This window comes from Geotrypetes seraphini, chromosome 6 (assembly GCF_902459505.1).
Source record: "Geotrypetes seraphini chromosome 6, aGeoSer1.1, whole genome shotgun sequence".
In the NCBI taxonomy this organism is placed as follows: Eukaryota; Metazoa; Chordata; class Amphibia; order Gymnophiona; family Dermophiidae; genus Geotrypetes; species Geotrypetes seraphini.
The window spans coordinates 2,924,062-2,937,900 of record NC_047089.1 but is presented as its reverse complement, the minus strand read 5'-3'; the positions used below and the strand labels follow the sequence as shown (position 1 = coordinate 2,937,900).

The window sequence follows — 13,839 nt, the reverse complement described above, 5'->3', positions numbered from 1 at the left end:
ATACATTCAGAGCGATGTACATTAAAAATAGTCACATAGAGACATACAATGGACTGATTATATAGACATCATACTTGAAATGTGGGGATACAATTTGTTGGGTTTTGAGCATGCAGATATGGGCCAGCAGGAGTGACAACCAACTGTTTATCCATTTTCTGGTGCTTTAGAAGCAAAAAGTAATGGAAGTGAGGTCAGTAGCCCTCTTATGACCTCAGAACTGAAGGTTCCATCTGCTGGCTTTTCCTGCTCGCTCTTAAGGAGCTTCCTGGAGATCAATCACTATCCTCCTCTTCCTCTTTGCATGGCTCTTAGCCCTGATTTGCAGTTAGTGTACGATTCCTTAAGATGTCAGAATGTCTGCCACAACCTCTGAATATTAAGGATGCTGACAAGAGCTGGGAGCTGATCAGAGGCAAGGTATGTTAAAATTGTGGGATACAACCATTTTGGATACCCATGAATTCAGGGGTGGACTTACAGTGATCGGGGCCTCTAACCACCTATCAAAAGTAATTAAACTAAGTGGAGGCTGAGGGCCCTCGGGAACTGCCCTGTTGTCCCAGTGCTCTTTCTGCCCCTGCATGTAAACGAGGCAGTCCATGGAGAGGGAAGAGTGAATAAGAGATGGTAAATGTAGCCGTTTGTGAGGAGGGGTGTGGATGGGATGGAAGCGTAAGTGTGGGCATGAGTCTGTGTATTAGAGACTGGATGAAGTAGACTGGTCAAATACTTGTATGTAAGAGACAAGAATGAGGAAGAGAAGGTGGAAGTTAGGATATGTGTGGATTATGTCAAGAAAAATGGTGTGGTGGCCGTGTTAGTCCACTTTCCAAGGTAATATAAAGAAATAAAACAAAGGAAATAAAGTAATACCTTTTTTATTTTGACTAACTCAATGCATTTTATGATGAGCTTTCGATCAGGTCAGAAATAAGCAAATGTTGACAAGTGTCAATATATATGAGGGAGGAAGGGAAGAGTGGCAGAGCCGTTTTAAATGTCTTTTTTAGTGGGAAAGAAAGCCCAGATTTCTGTTAAGTTCTGTCCGGTAGGTGTAAAAATATTTTATCATTTTGATTTCAAAGGTTTTACATTCTTGAATTGTCTTCAAAGTCCTTTTTACTATTCTCACCATAAAATCATGGGTGCAGTGGTCAGTTTTTCCAAAGTATTGTCAAACAGAGGTGACATCCTGATTGGTTTTGCAATTTTTCATGATATCTGTGTAAGTTGATTCTGGTCTTTAGCATTTGGCTTGTTTCACTGATGTAACATGCCTCTTTGCATTTTATACTGAATGTTTTTCCCATATGAGTGACCGTGGGATCCTTTGGGATAGTAATATAGTAAAAATGACGGCAGATCAAGACTCGAATGGTCCATCCAGTCATGCTCTATAAATTAATGATTTAATTTAAATTGTCCTTTTTCTTAGATATTTCTGGGCCAGAATCACAGAGCTCTGCCCCAAACGGTGCTTAGGTTCCATCTACTGGAGTCTCCATCAATGGTCACTCCAGCCCATCTAAACCATCCCAGCTGTCAAAGCCCTCCCCAGCCCATACTCAACTGAATGACCATATACAGGACACAGACTGTGCAAATCTGCCCATTACTGGCCTTAGTTTTTCAATATGAACCCCATTATTTTCTGATTAGAGATCCTCTGTGTTCATTCCATGCTTTTTTTAAACTCTGTTACCGGTTTCCTCTCCACCACTTCCCTCAGGAGCACATTCCAGGCATCAACCACCCTCTGTATAAAGAATAATTTTCTAACATTACTCTGGAGTCTACTGCTCCTCAACCTCAAATTATGGCCTCTGGTTTTACCATTTTCCTTTCTTTGGAAAATATTTTGTTCTACATTATTACCTTTCAAATATTTGAACATCTGAATCATATCTCCGCTGTCCCTCCTTTCCTCTAGGGCAGGGGTGTCCAACCGGCGGCCCAAGGGCCGCATGTGGCCCCGTGAAGTATTTTGTGCAGCTCCAATCGAGGGTGATGCAGTGTTTTCCTCTGCTGCCCCCGGGTGTTTACCGTCTTGCTGGCTCCCTCCTCTGTCTTGCTGCAGCCCCAGAAACATTTTTTTCGGCTAGTGCAGCCCAGGGAAGCCAAAAGGTTGTACACCCCTGCTCTAGGGTATACATATTCAGGGCGCCCTCCCAGTATCTCCTCATATGTCTTTTGGTGCAAACCTCCTACCATCTTTGTCACCTTCCTCTGGACCACTTCAAATCTTCTTATATCCTTTGCCAGATACAGTGTCTAAAACTAAACACAATACTCCAGGTGGGGCCTCACCAATGACCTGTACAAGGGCATCAACACCTTCTTTCTTCTACTAGTTACACCTCTCCCTATACAACCTAGCATCCTCATGGTAACAGCCACCGCCTTGTCACACTGCTTCTTTGCCTTTATTTTTTTATTTTTTAAAAATTCTTTATTAATTTTTACATATTACAACATGTAATGAAATCATACGAATTTGTATATATATACTTGATTAACTTTCATGTAACACTTTAAATATAACATTTCAGTCAATACCTATGTTCTATAATATCTTGAATATTATATTCTACATCTAATATCTAAAGAATTAATATTAGGATAAAAAAACCCTTCCATCCCCTCCCTTCCTCTACAGAAATTCCATCTACAATATATTAAAATTATTAACACATTCATATACATTATAGTATTAATAAATATTACCCACCCACAACCCCTCATGTTGAATATCTTACTTTGGATGTTTCTTTGCCTTTAGATCTTCAGACACTATCACCCCAAGGTCCCTCTCCCCATCCATGCATATCAGCCTCTCACCTCCCAGCACATACGGCTTCCAATTTCTAATCCCCAAATGCATTACTCTGCACTTCTTTGCATTGAATTTTAGTTGCCAGATATTAGACCATTCTTCTAACTTTTGCAGACCCTTTTTCATGATTTCCACACCTTCCTTGGTGTCTACTCTTGGTATCATCTGCAAAAAGGCAAATCTATCCTTCTAACCCTTCATCAATGTCACTCACAAACATATTGAATGATGACTCCACTACTCATTCTTCGTTCCTCAGAGCGAACTCCATTAACCACCAAATTCTGGCCTCTGTCCGTCAACCAGTTTCTAATCCAGTTCACCAATTTGAGTCCTAACTTCAGCCCATCAAGTTTGTTCAAGAGCCTCCTATGAGGAACCGTGTAAAAGGCTTTGCTGAAATCTAAGTAAATTACATCTAGCATATGCCCTTGATCCAATTCTCTGGTCACCCAATTAAAAAATTCAATCAGATTAGTTTAGCATGATTTACCTTTAGTAAAGCCATGTCACCCTGGATCTAGGAATTCCTTTCTTTAAGCAATGCTTCCATTATTTCTCCAATAACTGAAGTGAAGCCTGTAGTTTCCCGCTTCATCTCTGTGACCACTTTGTGACTAGGGAAGGCATCTGCTCTTCTCCAATCCCCAGGAACCATTCCCATCTCCAAAGATTTAAGAACATAAGCAGTGCCTCTGCTGGGTCAGACCAAAGGTCCATCTTGCCCAGCAGTCTACTCACGCGGCGGCTCATCAGGTCCAGGACCTGTATAGTGATACTCTATCTATACCCTTCTATCCCTTTTTTCTTCAGGAATTCATCCAATCCCTTCTTGAACACCGATACCATACCTGTCCTATCACACCCTCTGGAAGCGCATTCCAGGCATCCACCACCCTTTGGGTGAATAACTTCCTAGCATTGGTTCTGAATCTGTCCCCTCTTAATTTTTCCGTATGCCCTCTCGTTCTTGTAGTTTCTGAAAGTTTGAAGAATCTGTCCCTCTCCACTTTCTCTATGCCCTTCATGATCTTGTAAGTCTCTATCATGTCCCCTCTAAGTCTCCACTTTTCCAGAGAAAAGAGCCCCAGTTTCTCCAATCTCTCAGCATATGAAAGGTTTTCCATACCTTTTATCAATCGTGTTGCTCTTTTCTGAACCCAATCGAGTATCGCCATATCCTTCTTGAGGTACGGCGACCAATACTGGACGCAGTATTCCAGATGCGGGTGCACTATTGTCCGATACAACGGCAGGATGACCTCTTTCGATCTGGTTGTAATGCCTTTCTTGATAATACCTAGCATTTTATTCGCCTTCTTAGAGGCCGCTGTGCACTGTGCCGATGGCTTCATTGTGTTGTCCACTATTACCCTCAAGTCCTTTTCTTGGGTACTTTCACCCATTACCAGCCCTCCCATCGTATAGCTGTACTTCGGGTGCGCAGAATTAAATCGGTTCAACGGACGGCCACCAGAATGATCTCGGGGCTCAAGGGTCTCTCGTACGAAGAGAGACTGAATAAATTGCAGCTCTACACTCTTGAGGAACGTAGGGAGAGGGGAGACATGATCGAAACATTTAAGTACCTCACGGGACGTGTCGAAGTGGAAGATGATATTTTCTTTCTCAAGGGACCCTCGGCCACAAGAGGGCACCCGCTCAAACTCAGGGGCGGAAAATTTCATAGCGACACCAGAAAGTATTTCTTCACAGAGAGAGTGGTTGATCATTGGAACAAGCTTCCAGTGCAGGTGATCGAGGCAGACAGCGTGCCAGACTTTAAGAATAAATGGGATACCCATGTGGGATCCCTACGAGGGTCAAGATAAGGAAATTGGGTCATTAGGGCATAGACAGGGGGTGGGTAAGCAGAGTGGGCAGACTTGATGGGCTGTAGCCCTTTTCTGCCGTCATCTTCTATGTTTCTATGTACATGCAAGACTTTACATTTCTCTACATTAAACTTGTTGAACAAATCTTTAATAGGATCCGCCAGAACCTCTTTGAGTTCCCTCAATATCCTGGGATGGATCCCGTCCAGTCCCATTGCTTTGTCCATCTTCAATTTTTCAAGTTGATCGTAACCATTTTGTTCCGTGAATGGCATGGTATTTACTCCATTCTTGTGTGTAACTTTTCCAAACAATCTCGTTCCTTCTCCAAGATCTTCTTCCATGAACACAGAACAGAAGTACTGTATTTGTTTAGCATGTTTGCTTTTTTCTTATCACTCTCCACATATCGATACATATCATCTTTTAGTCTTGCTATTCCATTTTTCATCTCTCCCCTTGCACTAATATATATGAAGAAATTTTTGTCTCCCTTTTTTACATTTCTAACCATTTGCTCTTCTGCTTGTTCTTTCGCCAGATGTATCTCTCTATCTTGGCTTCTTTCAGTTTCACCCAGTAGTGCTTTCTGTACTCCTCTTCTTGGGCATTTTTATATTTCACGAACACCAGCTCTTTTGCCTTTATTTTCTCCGCCACTAGTTTAGAGAACCATTTTAGTTTCCTTTTTCTCTTTTTTTTTATTCATTTTCCTCACATATAGGTCAGTAGCCATTTTTATTGCTCCTTTTAGCTTAGACCACTGTTTTTCCACTTCCCTTATGTCCTCCCATCCTAACAGCTCTTTCTTCAGGTACGCTCCCATTTTACTAAAATCTGTACGTTTGAAATCTAGGACTTTGCGTTTGAAGTTTGCCACACCACATGGATGTGTGCCATTCTCTTCTTCATGGGTTTGTGTGGGGATTATGTCTCTGAAATGGGACAGTATTATGAATGAGTGAAAGAATGAGAGTTTGAATGTGTTGGGGCTCAAGGGTCTCTCGTACGGAGAGACTGAACAAATTGCAGCTCTACACTCTCAAAGAACGTAGGGAGAGGGGAGACATGATTGAAACATTTAAGTACATCACAGGACGTGTTGAGGTGGAAGATGATATTTTCCTTCTCAAAGGACCCTCGGCCACAAGAGGGCACCCGCTCAAACTCAGGGGCAGAATATTTAATATCGACACCAGAAAATATTTCTTCACAGAGAGAGTGGTTGATCATTGGAACAAGCTTCCAGTGCAGGTGATCGAGGCAAACAGCGTGCCAGACTTTAAGAATAAATGGGATACCTATGTGGGATCCCTACGAGGGTCAAGTTAAGGAAATTGGGTCATTAGGGCATAGACAGGGGGTGGGTCAGTAGAGTGGGCAGACGTGATGGGCTATAGCCCTTTTCTGCCGTCATCTTCTATGTTTCTATGTATTTATGGACCTGCAGACTATCTGCTGAGGTTTATTATTGCTCCGAGAGGATGGAGAAAATGGAAATGATGCAGCAATAAAAACGAACAATGTACAAAAATTTCTGACTGAAAGAAAAAAGTAAAGGGAGGGATAGAATGGAAATAGGTTTTAATAAATTACAGGGAGGTGGCATTTCCCTTAAAATGAATAAATATTTGACTTTGCTTACTGCAGAGTCTATCTAGCAGTGGCCACTTTAAGTGTGTTTGGGTGAAAAAATATTTACTCTGTATGCCCCCCCCCCTTCTTTATACTCTTTGGAAGAGAAGACAATTGATTCGTTTATCCATTTTCACTCCACTTGTTTGTGTTTGAAACTGTGGCTGTAAATGTTTTTGTACATCAAGTTTATTAAAATCTTATTATACCGCCAAATCAGACTTCAAGGCGGTGTACAAAATGCAAGTGTTTAAAAAAATACAGGGTACAACAAAGGTATAACGTACAAAGGCTTAACAGTACAAAACTGACAGACAAACTGGTACAGAAGGGAGGTGGTAGAATGACCTTATTTCAAGTGGAGGGGAGCAGATATCACACAAATCAATCATATTCAGAAATCATATCTTAACAGGAAGGTTAAACGTTAAAAGCGTCCTTGAATAGACCTCAGTCAGACCCTCAGCTGTCTCCCCTCCAGACTGAAAAGCAATTATAACTGGGATCAGGAAGAACAGGGCAAACCAGATAGACTCATTGGACCTTATGATATTATCCTTGATGAAAACAAAACACTGTGGATGTGGATGTCTTTGAGCAGATAGCGCTAGTTTGTTTGCTCCACAGCCTTTTTGGTTATCGGTTTCTAGTCTACATTTTTACCTATGATCCCAATATCAACCGGACCCCTGAGGAAGGCGTGTTTGCTGAAACATATGTGGACTTTAAACTTGGATTTATATTTTTATGTTTTTATCGTGAAGAGTGAACAATAAATCATCTTTCAGAACATCCACTTCCACAGTTTTTTCTTTTCACTGTGGAATATTGGGTCATCTTTTTGTTTTGTTATGTTGTGATGATCTTTAATGACACATTATTTACACTTATGTATGTTGCTCTTTAGGTCGTGGAGAAACTCTTTGGCTCCGATGTCATTCCTGTTCCTTTCTTGGAAGATGCTGCCAGTTATGATCTACTTCATGTTGTTATAAAGCATTCTCGCACTGCCCACAAACACCTCTGGATGGTGAGACGGCTGATCCCTGTGGGCTCCCTGCAAAGCTTGGTGGAGGACACCCAAGATGATAAACTGAACTTTGTTCATAGTATAGATCACATCTCCAGACTAAGCTCAGATTTCCAACATGAGGAGACCCGCCTTGTTAGTGGCTTCAGCAAGTACATCCAAGTGGCCATCAAAGACATCAATAAGAAGATTGTACTTTTCGTTCTGAATCCAGGAGATATCACCCTGCGTCACGATTTGCCCTGGCTTCCAGTGAAAAACATCTATGTGATCTATGAGGTCTTCCACTGCTCTTTCCTGCACCTGATGGTGACTGAGGGCAAGGAGCGCAAGGAGCTGAAGCTGGACCAGTCAACTCCAATAGCCTTCTCATACCTGAAATTCTCTGTGAACTCCAAAGGTGTGCTTGGTCAGCAAAAGAACATGACAAAGGCTAAGTTACCTAGAGGAGCACGGTGGGGACGGAAGTCCACCCTGACTGCTATGCAAGAAGCTACCTGCAGCCCACCAAGAAAATGCAAATCCTCTGAGCCTACTTACAAAGGACACAATCCCTTCTCCAATCACAGTAAAACATTCACAGGTAAAGCAGTGACAGGCAGGGCCAGATTAAAGGGTAGGCCCAGTAGGCACGTACCTAGGGTCCAAAATTGTCAGGGGGACCCTCTGAAGGAGGGCAAACAGAGGACTCACTTTTTCAATTTTTTTTGCAACGGCATCAATGGCAATGCGGCTGGCTCTGGGGGAGGGAGGAAGGGCACACTAACTTGGGACATAGGAAGGAGGGAGGGAATATAGAGAATTGTTGGCCATGTGTGTGTGACAGGGAAAGAGTGCACATGGGGAAAGGAAGGAGGAAAATTGGGCATAGAGAGAGAGGAGTGAGGTAGAGATTCATGGGGAAGAAAAGGATGAGGGAGAAATGTTGGATATGGTAGTGGAAAGGGAACAGAGGGACAGACTGAAGGGAATGCAAGGGGGAGGAATGTTGGACATAGTGATGGAGAGGGGTGATAGAAGGAGAAATGCTGGACATGGGGCTGGTGGGCAGTGCAGAAAATGCACATGATCTGGGGGATGAGGGAGTGGGAGAGATACACCCTGGATCTCTCTCTCTTTCCCCACTCCCTTTGCAGCACAGGAGGGAATGAGAGGACAGTGAGAGAGAGAGGAAGACATGTTGCCATGGGAGTGGAGGAGAGAGGAAGAAAAGTTGGACTCATGGAGAGACAGAGAGAGATGTTGGTTGGGGAAGAGAATGAGTTCAGGAGGAGAGGAAGCGTGCAGGAGACAAAAAGAAAAAATATTGGATGCACAGTCAGAAGGAAGTGTAACCATTCTCATGAAATCACCAGACAATAAAGGTAGGAAAAATGATTTTATTTGCAATTTAGTGATCGAAATATGTCAGTTTTGAGAATTTATATCTGCTGTCTATATTTTGCATTATACTGGTCTATTTTAAAGTCATCTGCCTTGACAACTTTGAACCCCCCCCAAATATAAATGATAATTAATATTTTTTCTGCATATGTGTTTTTTAATTTTGTGGTTACCATTATGTATTGTTAATAAGATTAAATTGTGTGCATATGAAAAATGAATGGAAGAAATTGCATTACAATTAGTACTATTATTATGGGGGTGGAGTTGGGGGAGCTTGGGTAGGGGTACTTGGTTGATGCTTGTTAGACCTAGGGGGTACTTGACTTGAAGAAACTGAGAAACTCTGATATAGAGGATAGGTGGGAGAGGGGAGATATGATAGAGACATTTAAATACCTACGTGGCATAAATGCACGAGTCAAGTCTCTTTCATTTGAAAGGAAGCAATAGAATGAGAGGGCATAGGATGAAGTTAAGAGGTGATAGGCTCCAGAGTAATCTAAGGAAATACTTTTTTACAGAAAGGGTGGTAGATGCGTGGAACAGTCTCCCAGAAGATGTAGTAGAGACAGAGACTATGTCTGAATGCAAGAAAGCCTGGGATAGGTACGTGGGATCTCTTAGAGAGAGGAAGAGATAATGGTTACTGCAGATGGGCAGACTGGATGGGCCATTTGGCCTTTATATACCATCATGTTTCTATCTTGTCATTTGTAACTCACAGACCATAAATCTGCCCTATCCTGTCCTCAGGTTCCAATTACTGGAGTTTCCCTCAAAGGCCTCTCTAGCCCAAATATAATACAGTTTCTTATATCCCACAATTTTTGACAGGACAGCAAGAAGGACCTCATTTGTGATTTCAAATTAGAAGTGAGCAGATTCAATATAGATAGTTCATGGTTGGAGGGAGTAATATTAGGAAGTGTTAGACTGCAGATAGCGTATGTAATTATAAGGGGAAAAGGTATGTTTTTAGTCTTTTCCTGAAAAGACAAAGTGTGGGAATCTGCCGCAGATGAGTTGGTAGATACAGACTGTACAAGTCTGCCCAATACCGGCCTTAGTTCTTCACAGCCATCTAAGCACCACTCAATACCTCAAAAACACACATGCGACCATTGAAGTTTTAAAAAAAATAATATTAATTTTCTAATTAGAGATCCTCTGTGTTCATCTCATGCCTTTTTGAATTCCATCATCATTTTTGCCTTCACCACTTCCCTTGGGAAGGCATTCCAGGCATCAATCACCATCTCTGTGAAAACAAATTTCTCCTAAGTCTACCAATTCATTCATGTCCTCTAGTTTTACCATTTTCCCTTCTCTGGAAAATATTTCTTTTTATATTAATGTCTTTCAAATATTTAAACATCTGTATCATATCTCACCTGTCCCTCTTCTCCTCTAGGGTATATGTATTCAGGTCTTCTAATCTCTTCTTGTACGTCTTTTGGTACAATCTCCATACCATTTTTGTCACCTTCCTCTGGTTCATTTCAAGTCTTTTCACATCCTTAGCAAAATATAGCCTCCAAAACAGAAAGCAATATATTCCAGGCTACTGAAAGAACTCAAACATGAAATTGCTGATCTGTTAGTGATCTGTAACCAGTTACTGAAATCATCTGTAGATTGGAGGGTGGCCAATGTTAAGCTGATTTTTGAAAAGGGGAGATAAATTATGGACTGGTAAGCCTGACTTTAGGGCTGGGCAAAATAACTGAAACAATTATAAAAAAATAAAATTGTGGAATACATAGACTCACGCGGCGGCCCAACAGGTCCAGAGGATTATTACGCAGGTTCTGGACCTGTTGGGCCGCCGCGTGAGCGGACTGCTGGGCACGATGGACCTCAGGTCTGACCCGGCAGAGGCATTGCTTATGTGCTTATATGTGCTAAACATGATTTAATAGGACAGTCAGCAGGGGTTCAGCCAAGGGAGGTCTTGTCTCACCAATCTGCTTGATTTCTTTGAAGGTATGAATAAACGTGGATAAAAGCAAGCCGATTGATGTGGTGCATCTAGATTTCCAGAGAGCTTTAGTTTCTCATTAGAAGTTCCTGAGAACATTAGAGTCATGGAATAAGTGGCAAAGTTCAGTTGTGGATTAGGAATTGGTTATCAGACAGACAACAAAGGGTAGGGTTAAATGGTAATTTTTCTCAATGGAGGAGGGTAAATAGTGGAGTGCTGTAGGGATCTGTTCTATTTAACTTATTTATAAATGATCTGGGAAATGGAATGACAAGTGAGATGATTAAATTTGCAGATGACACTAAATTGTTGAAAGTTGTTAAAATGAATGCAGAGTGTGAAAATTTAAATGCAGACCTTAGGAAATTGGAAGAGTGGGCATCCACATAGCAGATGCAATTTAATGTGGACAAATGCAAAGTGATGCACATTGGGAAGAATAACCAAAATCATAGTTACCAGATATTAGGGTCCACCTTGGTGGTCAGTGTCCAAGAAAAAAGATCTGGATGTTATTGTATGGTAGACAATATTCTGTAACCTTCCACCCAATTTGAGGTGGCGACCAAAAAAGCAAACAAGATGCTAGGAATTATTAGAAAAGGGATGGTAAACAAGACTAAGAATGATATGATGCCTTTGTATTGTTCCATAGTGCGACTTCACCTTGAGTATTGCATTCAATTCTGGTCACCTTACTTCAAAAAAGATATAGTGGAACTAGAAAAGGTTCAAAGAAGAGCGACCAAGATGGTAAAGGGGATGGAACTCCTCTCGTATGAGGAAAGACTAAAACGGTTAGGGCTCTTCAGCTTGGAAAAGAGACGGCTGAGGGGAGACATGATTGAAAGTCTACAAAATCCTGAGTGGTGTAGAATGGGTACAAGTGGATCAATTTTTTTCTGCATCAAGATTTACATAGACTAGGGGAAATTCAATGAAGATGCAGAGTAATATTTTTAAAACCAATAGGAGGGGAGGAAATAATTTTTTACTCAGAAAATAGTTAAGCTCTGGAACGCATTGCTAGAGGTTGTAGTAAGAGTGGAGGAAAAGTCCATAGTCTGTTATTGAGAAGACATGGGGAAGCCACTGGTTGCCCTGGATCAATAGCATGGAATGCTGCTACTATTTGGGTTTTTGCCAGGTATTTGTGACTTGGATTGGCCACCATGAAGATGGGATGCTGGACTAAAGGGACCATTGGTCTGACCGAGTAAGGCTATTCACATGTTCTTAAGTGGGGGGTCTCAGTAATGACTTGTACAGGAGCATCAACACCTACTTTCTTCTGCTGATTACGCCTCTCTCTAAGCAGCTAAGCATCCTTCTGGCTATGGTCACCACCTTGTCACACTATTTAATCACCTTCAGATGCTCACTCCAAGGTCCCTCTCCCCATCTATGCATATCAACTTCTCAACTCCTAGCACATATGGCTCCCTTGAATTTCTACTCCCTAAGTATATTACTCTGCACTTCTTTGCATTGAATTTTAATTGCCAAACATTAGACCATTCTTCTAACTTTTGCAAATCTTTTTTTTTCATGTTTTTCTTGCTCTCCAGGGCATCCACTCTGCTACAAATTTTGCTGTCATCTGCAAAAAGGCAAACCTTACCTTCAGCAATGTTTCTAATCTAATCTTCTATTTCTGCGTCGTGCAAACCTAAGCAGGCTCACAATAGATTGAAAAGAATCAGCCCTAGAACCAGTCCTTGAGGCATTCCACTACTCAGCTTGCCTTCCTTTGAATGAATTTCATTGACCACCACCCTCTGACATCTGTCCGTCAACCAGTTTCTAATCCAGTTCAGCACTTTGGGTCTCAACTTCAGCCTGTCAAGTTTATTCAAGAGCCTCGTATGAGGAGCCATGTCAAAGGGTTTTCTGAAATCTAAGTAAATTACATCTAGCGCACGTCCTTGATCCAATTCTCTGGTTGCCCAGTCAAAAAATTCAATCAGATTCATTTGGCACAATTTACCTTTAGTAAAACCATATTGCCTTGGATCTTGTAACATAACCCACTAGATTCTAGGAAATTCATTATTCTTTCCTTCCTACAGCCTCAGCACCCCGAGTTCAAATCCCACGCTGCTCCTTGTGACCCTGGGCAAGTCACTTAATCCCCCATTAGGACAGAGTGTGAGCCCACCGGAACAAATAGGGAAAATTGCTTGAGTACCTGAATGTAAACCACGTAGGCTATAAGTGGTCTATAAATACTAAAATAAATTAATAGAACTACAAATAAAATTATAACTAAATACATTACAATTTAACACAATTTCATATAATACAGAAATTTACAAGAAAATAAAAATACAGTTATATATAACATAGATCTCTTAAGATGCATCAGCTGCTTTCTACGTATTACTGTCTGGTCTGGTGTTCAGGGTAGGTGTGGAAATGGCCCATCACTGGTTACTCCCATTACAGAATCAGATCCAAGGGGAGCCAGGTGAATTGGGAAAGCTCAAAGGAAATGTGCTCTCACTTAATGACAAGATATGAGAAAATGTCAGTCATTTTCCTGACCTCCCTCTCTCTCTTTTGTCTCCTGTGACCTAGTGAACTGGCCGTTTCGCAGCTGCTCGGATCCCAATACCTCCGTCTCCACCTGTTCAAAGCAGGACAAGCATGCCATGTCTCTGCCACTGCTGCCCACTGCTTCCAGCGACTCCGACACTGAGGAGGACACTGCTTGAGAGTGGCCATGGGGCCTGCAGTTCCCACCCTCCACCACACAAAGTATCTAGAAAGAAAGTAAAATAAAGAGTGGATTCTCCTTCCAGGCCTTTGTGTTGCATTAATAATGCATCAGAGATCCCCGAAGGGGCAACAGAATGAATAAGAATTGCCGCTGCTGGGTCAGACCAGTGGTCCATCCTGTCCAGTAGTCTGCTCACGCGGTGGCCCTCAGGTCAAAGACCAGTGCTCTAAATGAGTCCAACCTCACCTGCGTACATTCCAGTTTAGCACGAACTTGTCCAACTTTGTTTTGAAACCCTGAAGTGTGTTTTCCCTATAACAGATCCGGAAGAGCGTTCCAGTTTTCCACCACTCTCTGGGTGAGGAAGAATTTCCTTATGTTTGTACAGAATCTATCCCCTTTCATCTTTAGAGAGTG

At 41.8% G+C, this 13,839-nt stretch overlaps 1 protein-coding gene across 1 annotated transcript; it reads left to right on the top strand.

Moving 5' to 3' along the window:
• The first annotated feature begins 348 nt into the window (after nucleotides 1-348).
• Nucleotides 349-13,417, top strand: C6H11orf42 (chromosome 6 C11orf42 homolog). The gene is made up of 3 exons (XM_033948510.1): nucleotides 349-420; nucleotides 7,214-7,919; nucleotides 13,281-13,417. Exons 1-3 carry the CDS (start codon nucleotides 349-351, stop codon nucleotides 13,415-13,417), a joined length of 915 nt encoding a protein of 304 aa, XP_033804401.1.
• Nucleotides 13,418-13,839: the final 422 nt, after the last annotated feature.

What these genes read in the sequence shown, in the direction of transcription:
- C6H11orf42 (XM_033948510.1), top strand. Translation starts at nt 349, where the DNA reads ATGTCAGAATGTCTGCCACAACCTCTGAATATTAAGGATGCTGACAAG. An exon ending in GGGAGCTGATCAGAGGCAAG is followed by an intron (nt 421 to 7,213) that starts GTATGTTAAAAT and finishes GTTGCTCTTTAG; the next exon opens with GTCGTGGAGAAACTCTTTGG. An exon ending in TCACAGTAAAACATTCACAG is followed by an intron (nt 7,920 to 13,280) that starts GTAAAGCAGTGA and finishes CCTGTGACCTAG; the next exon opens with TGAACTGGCCGTTTCGCAGC.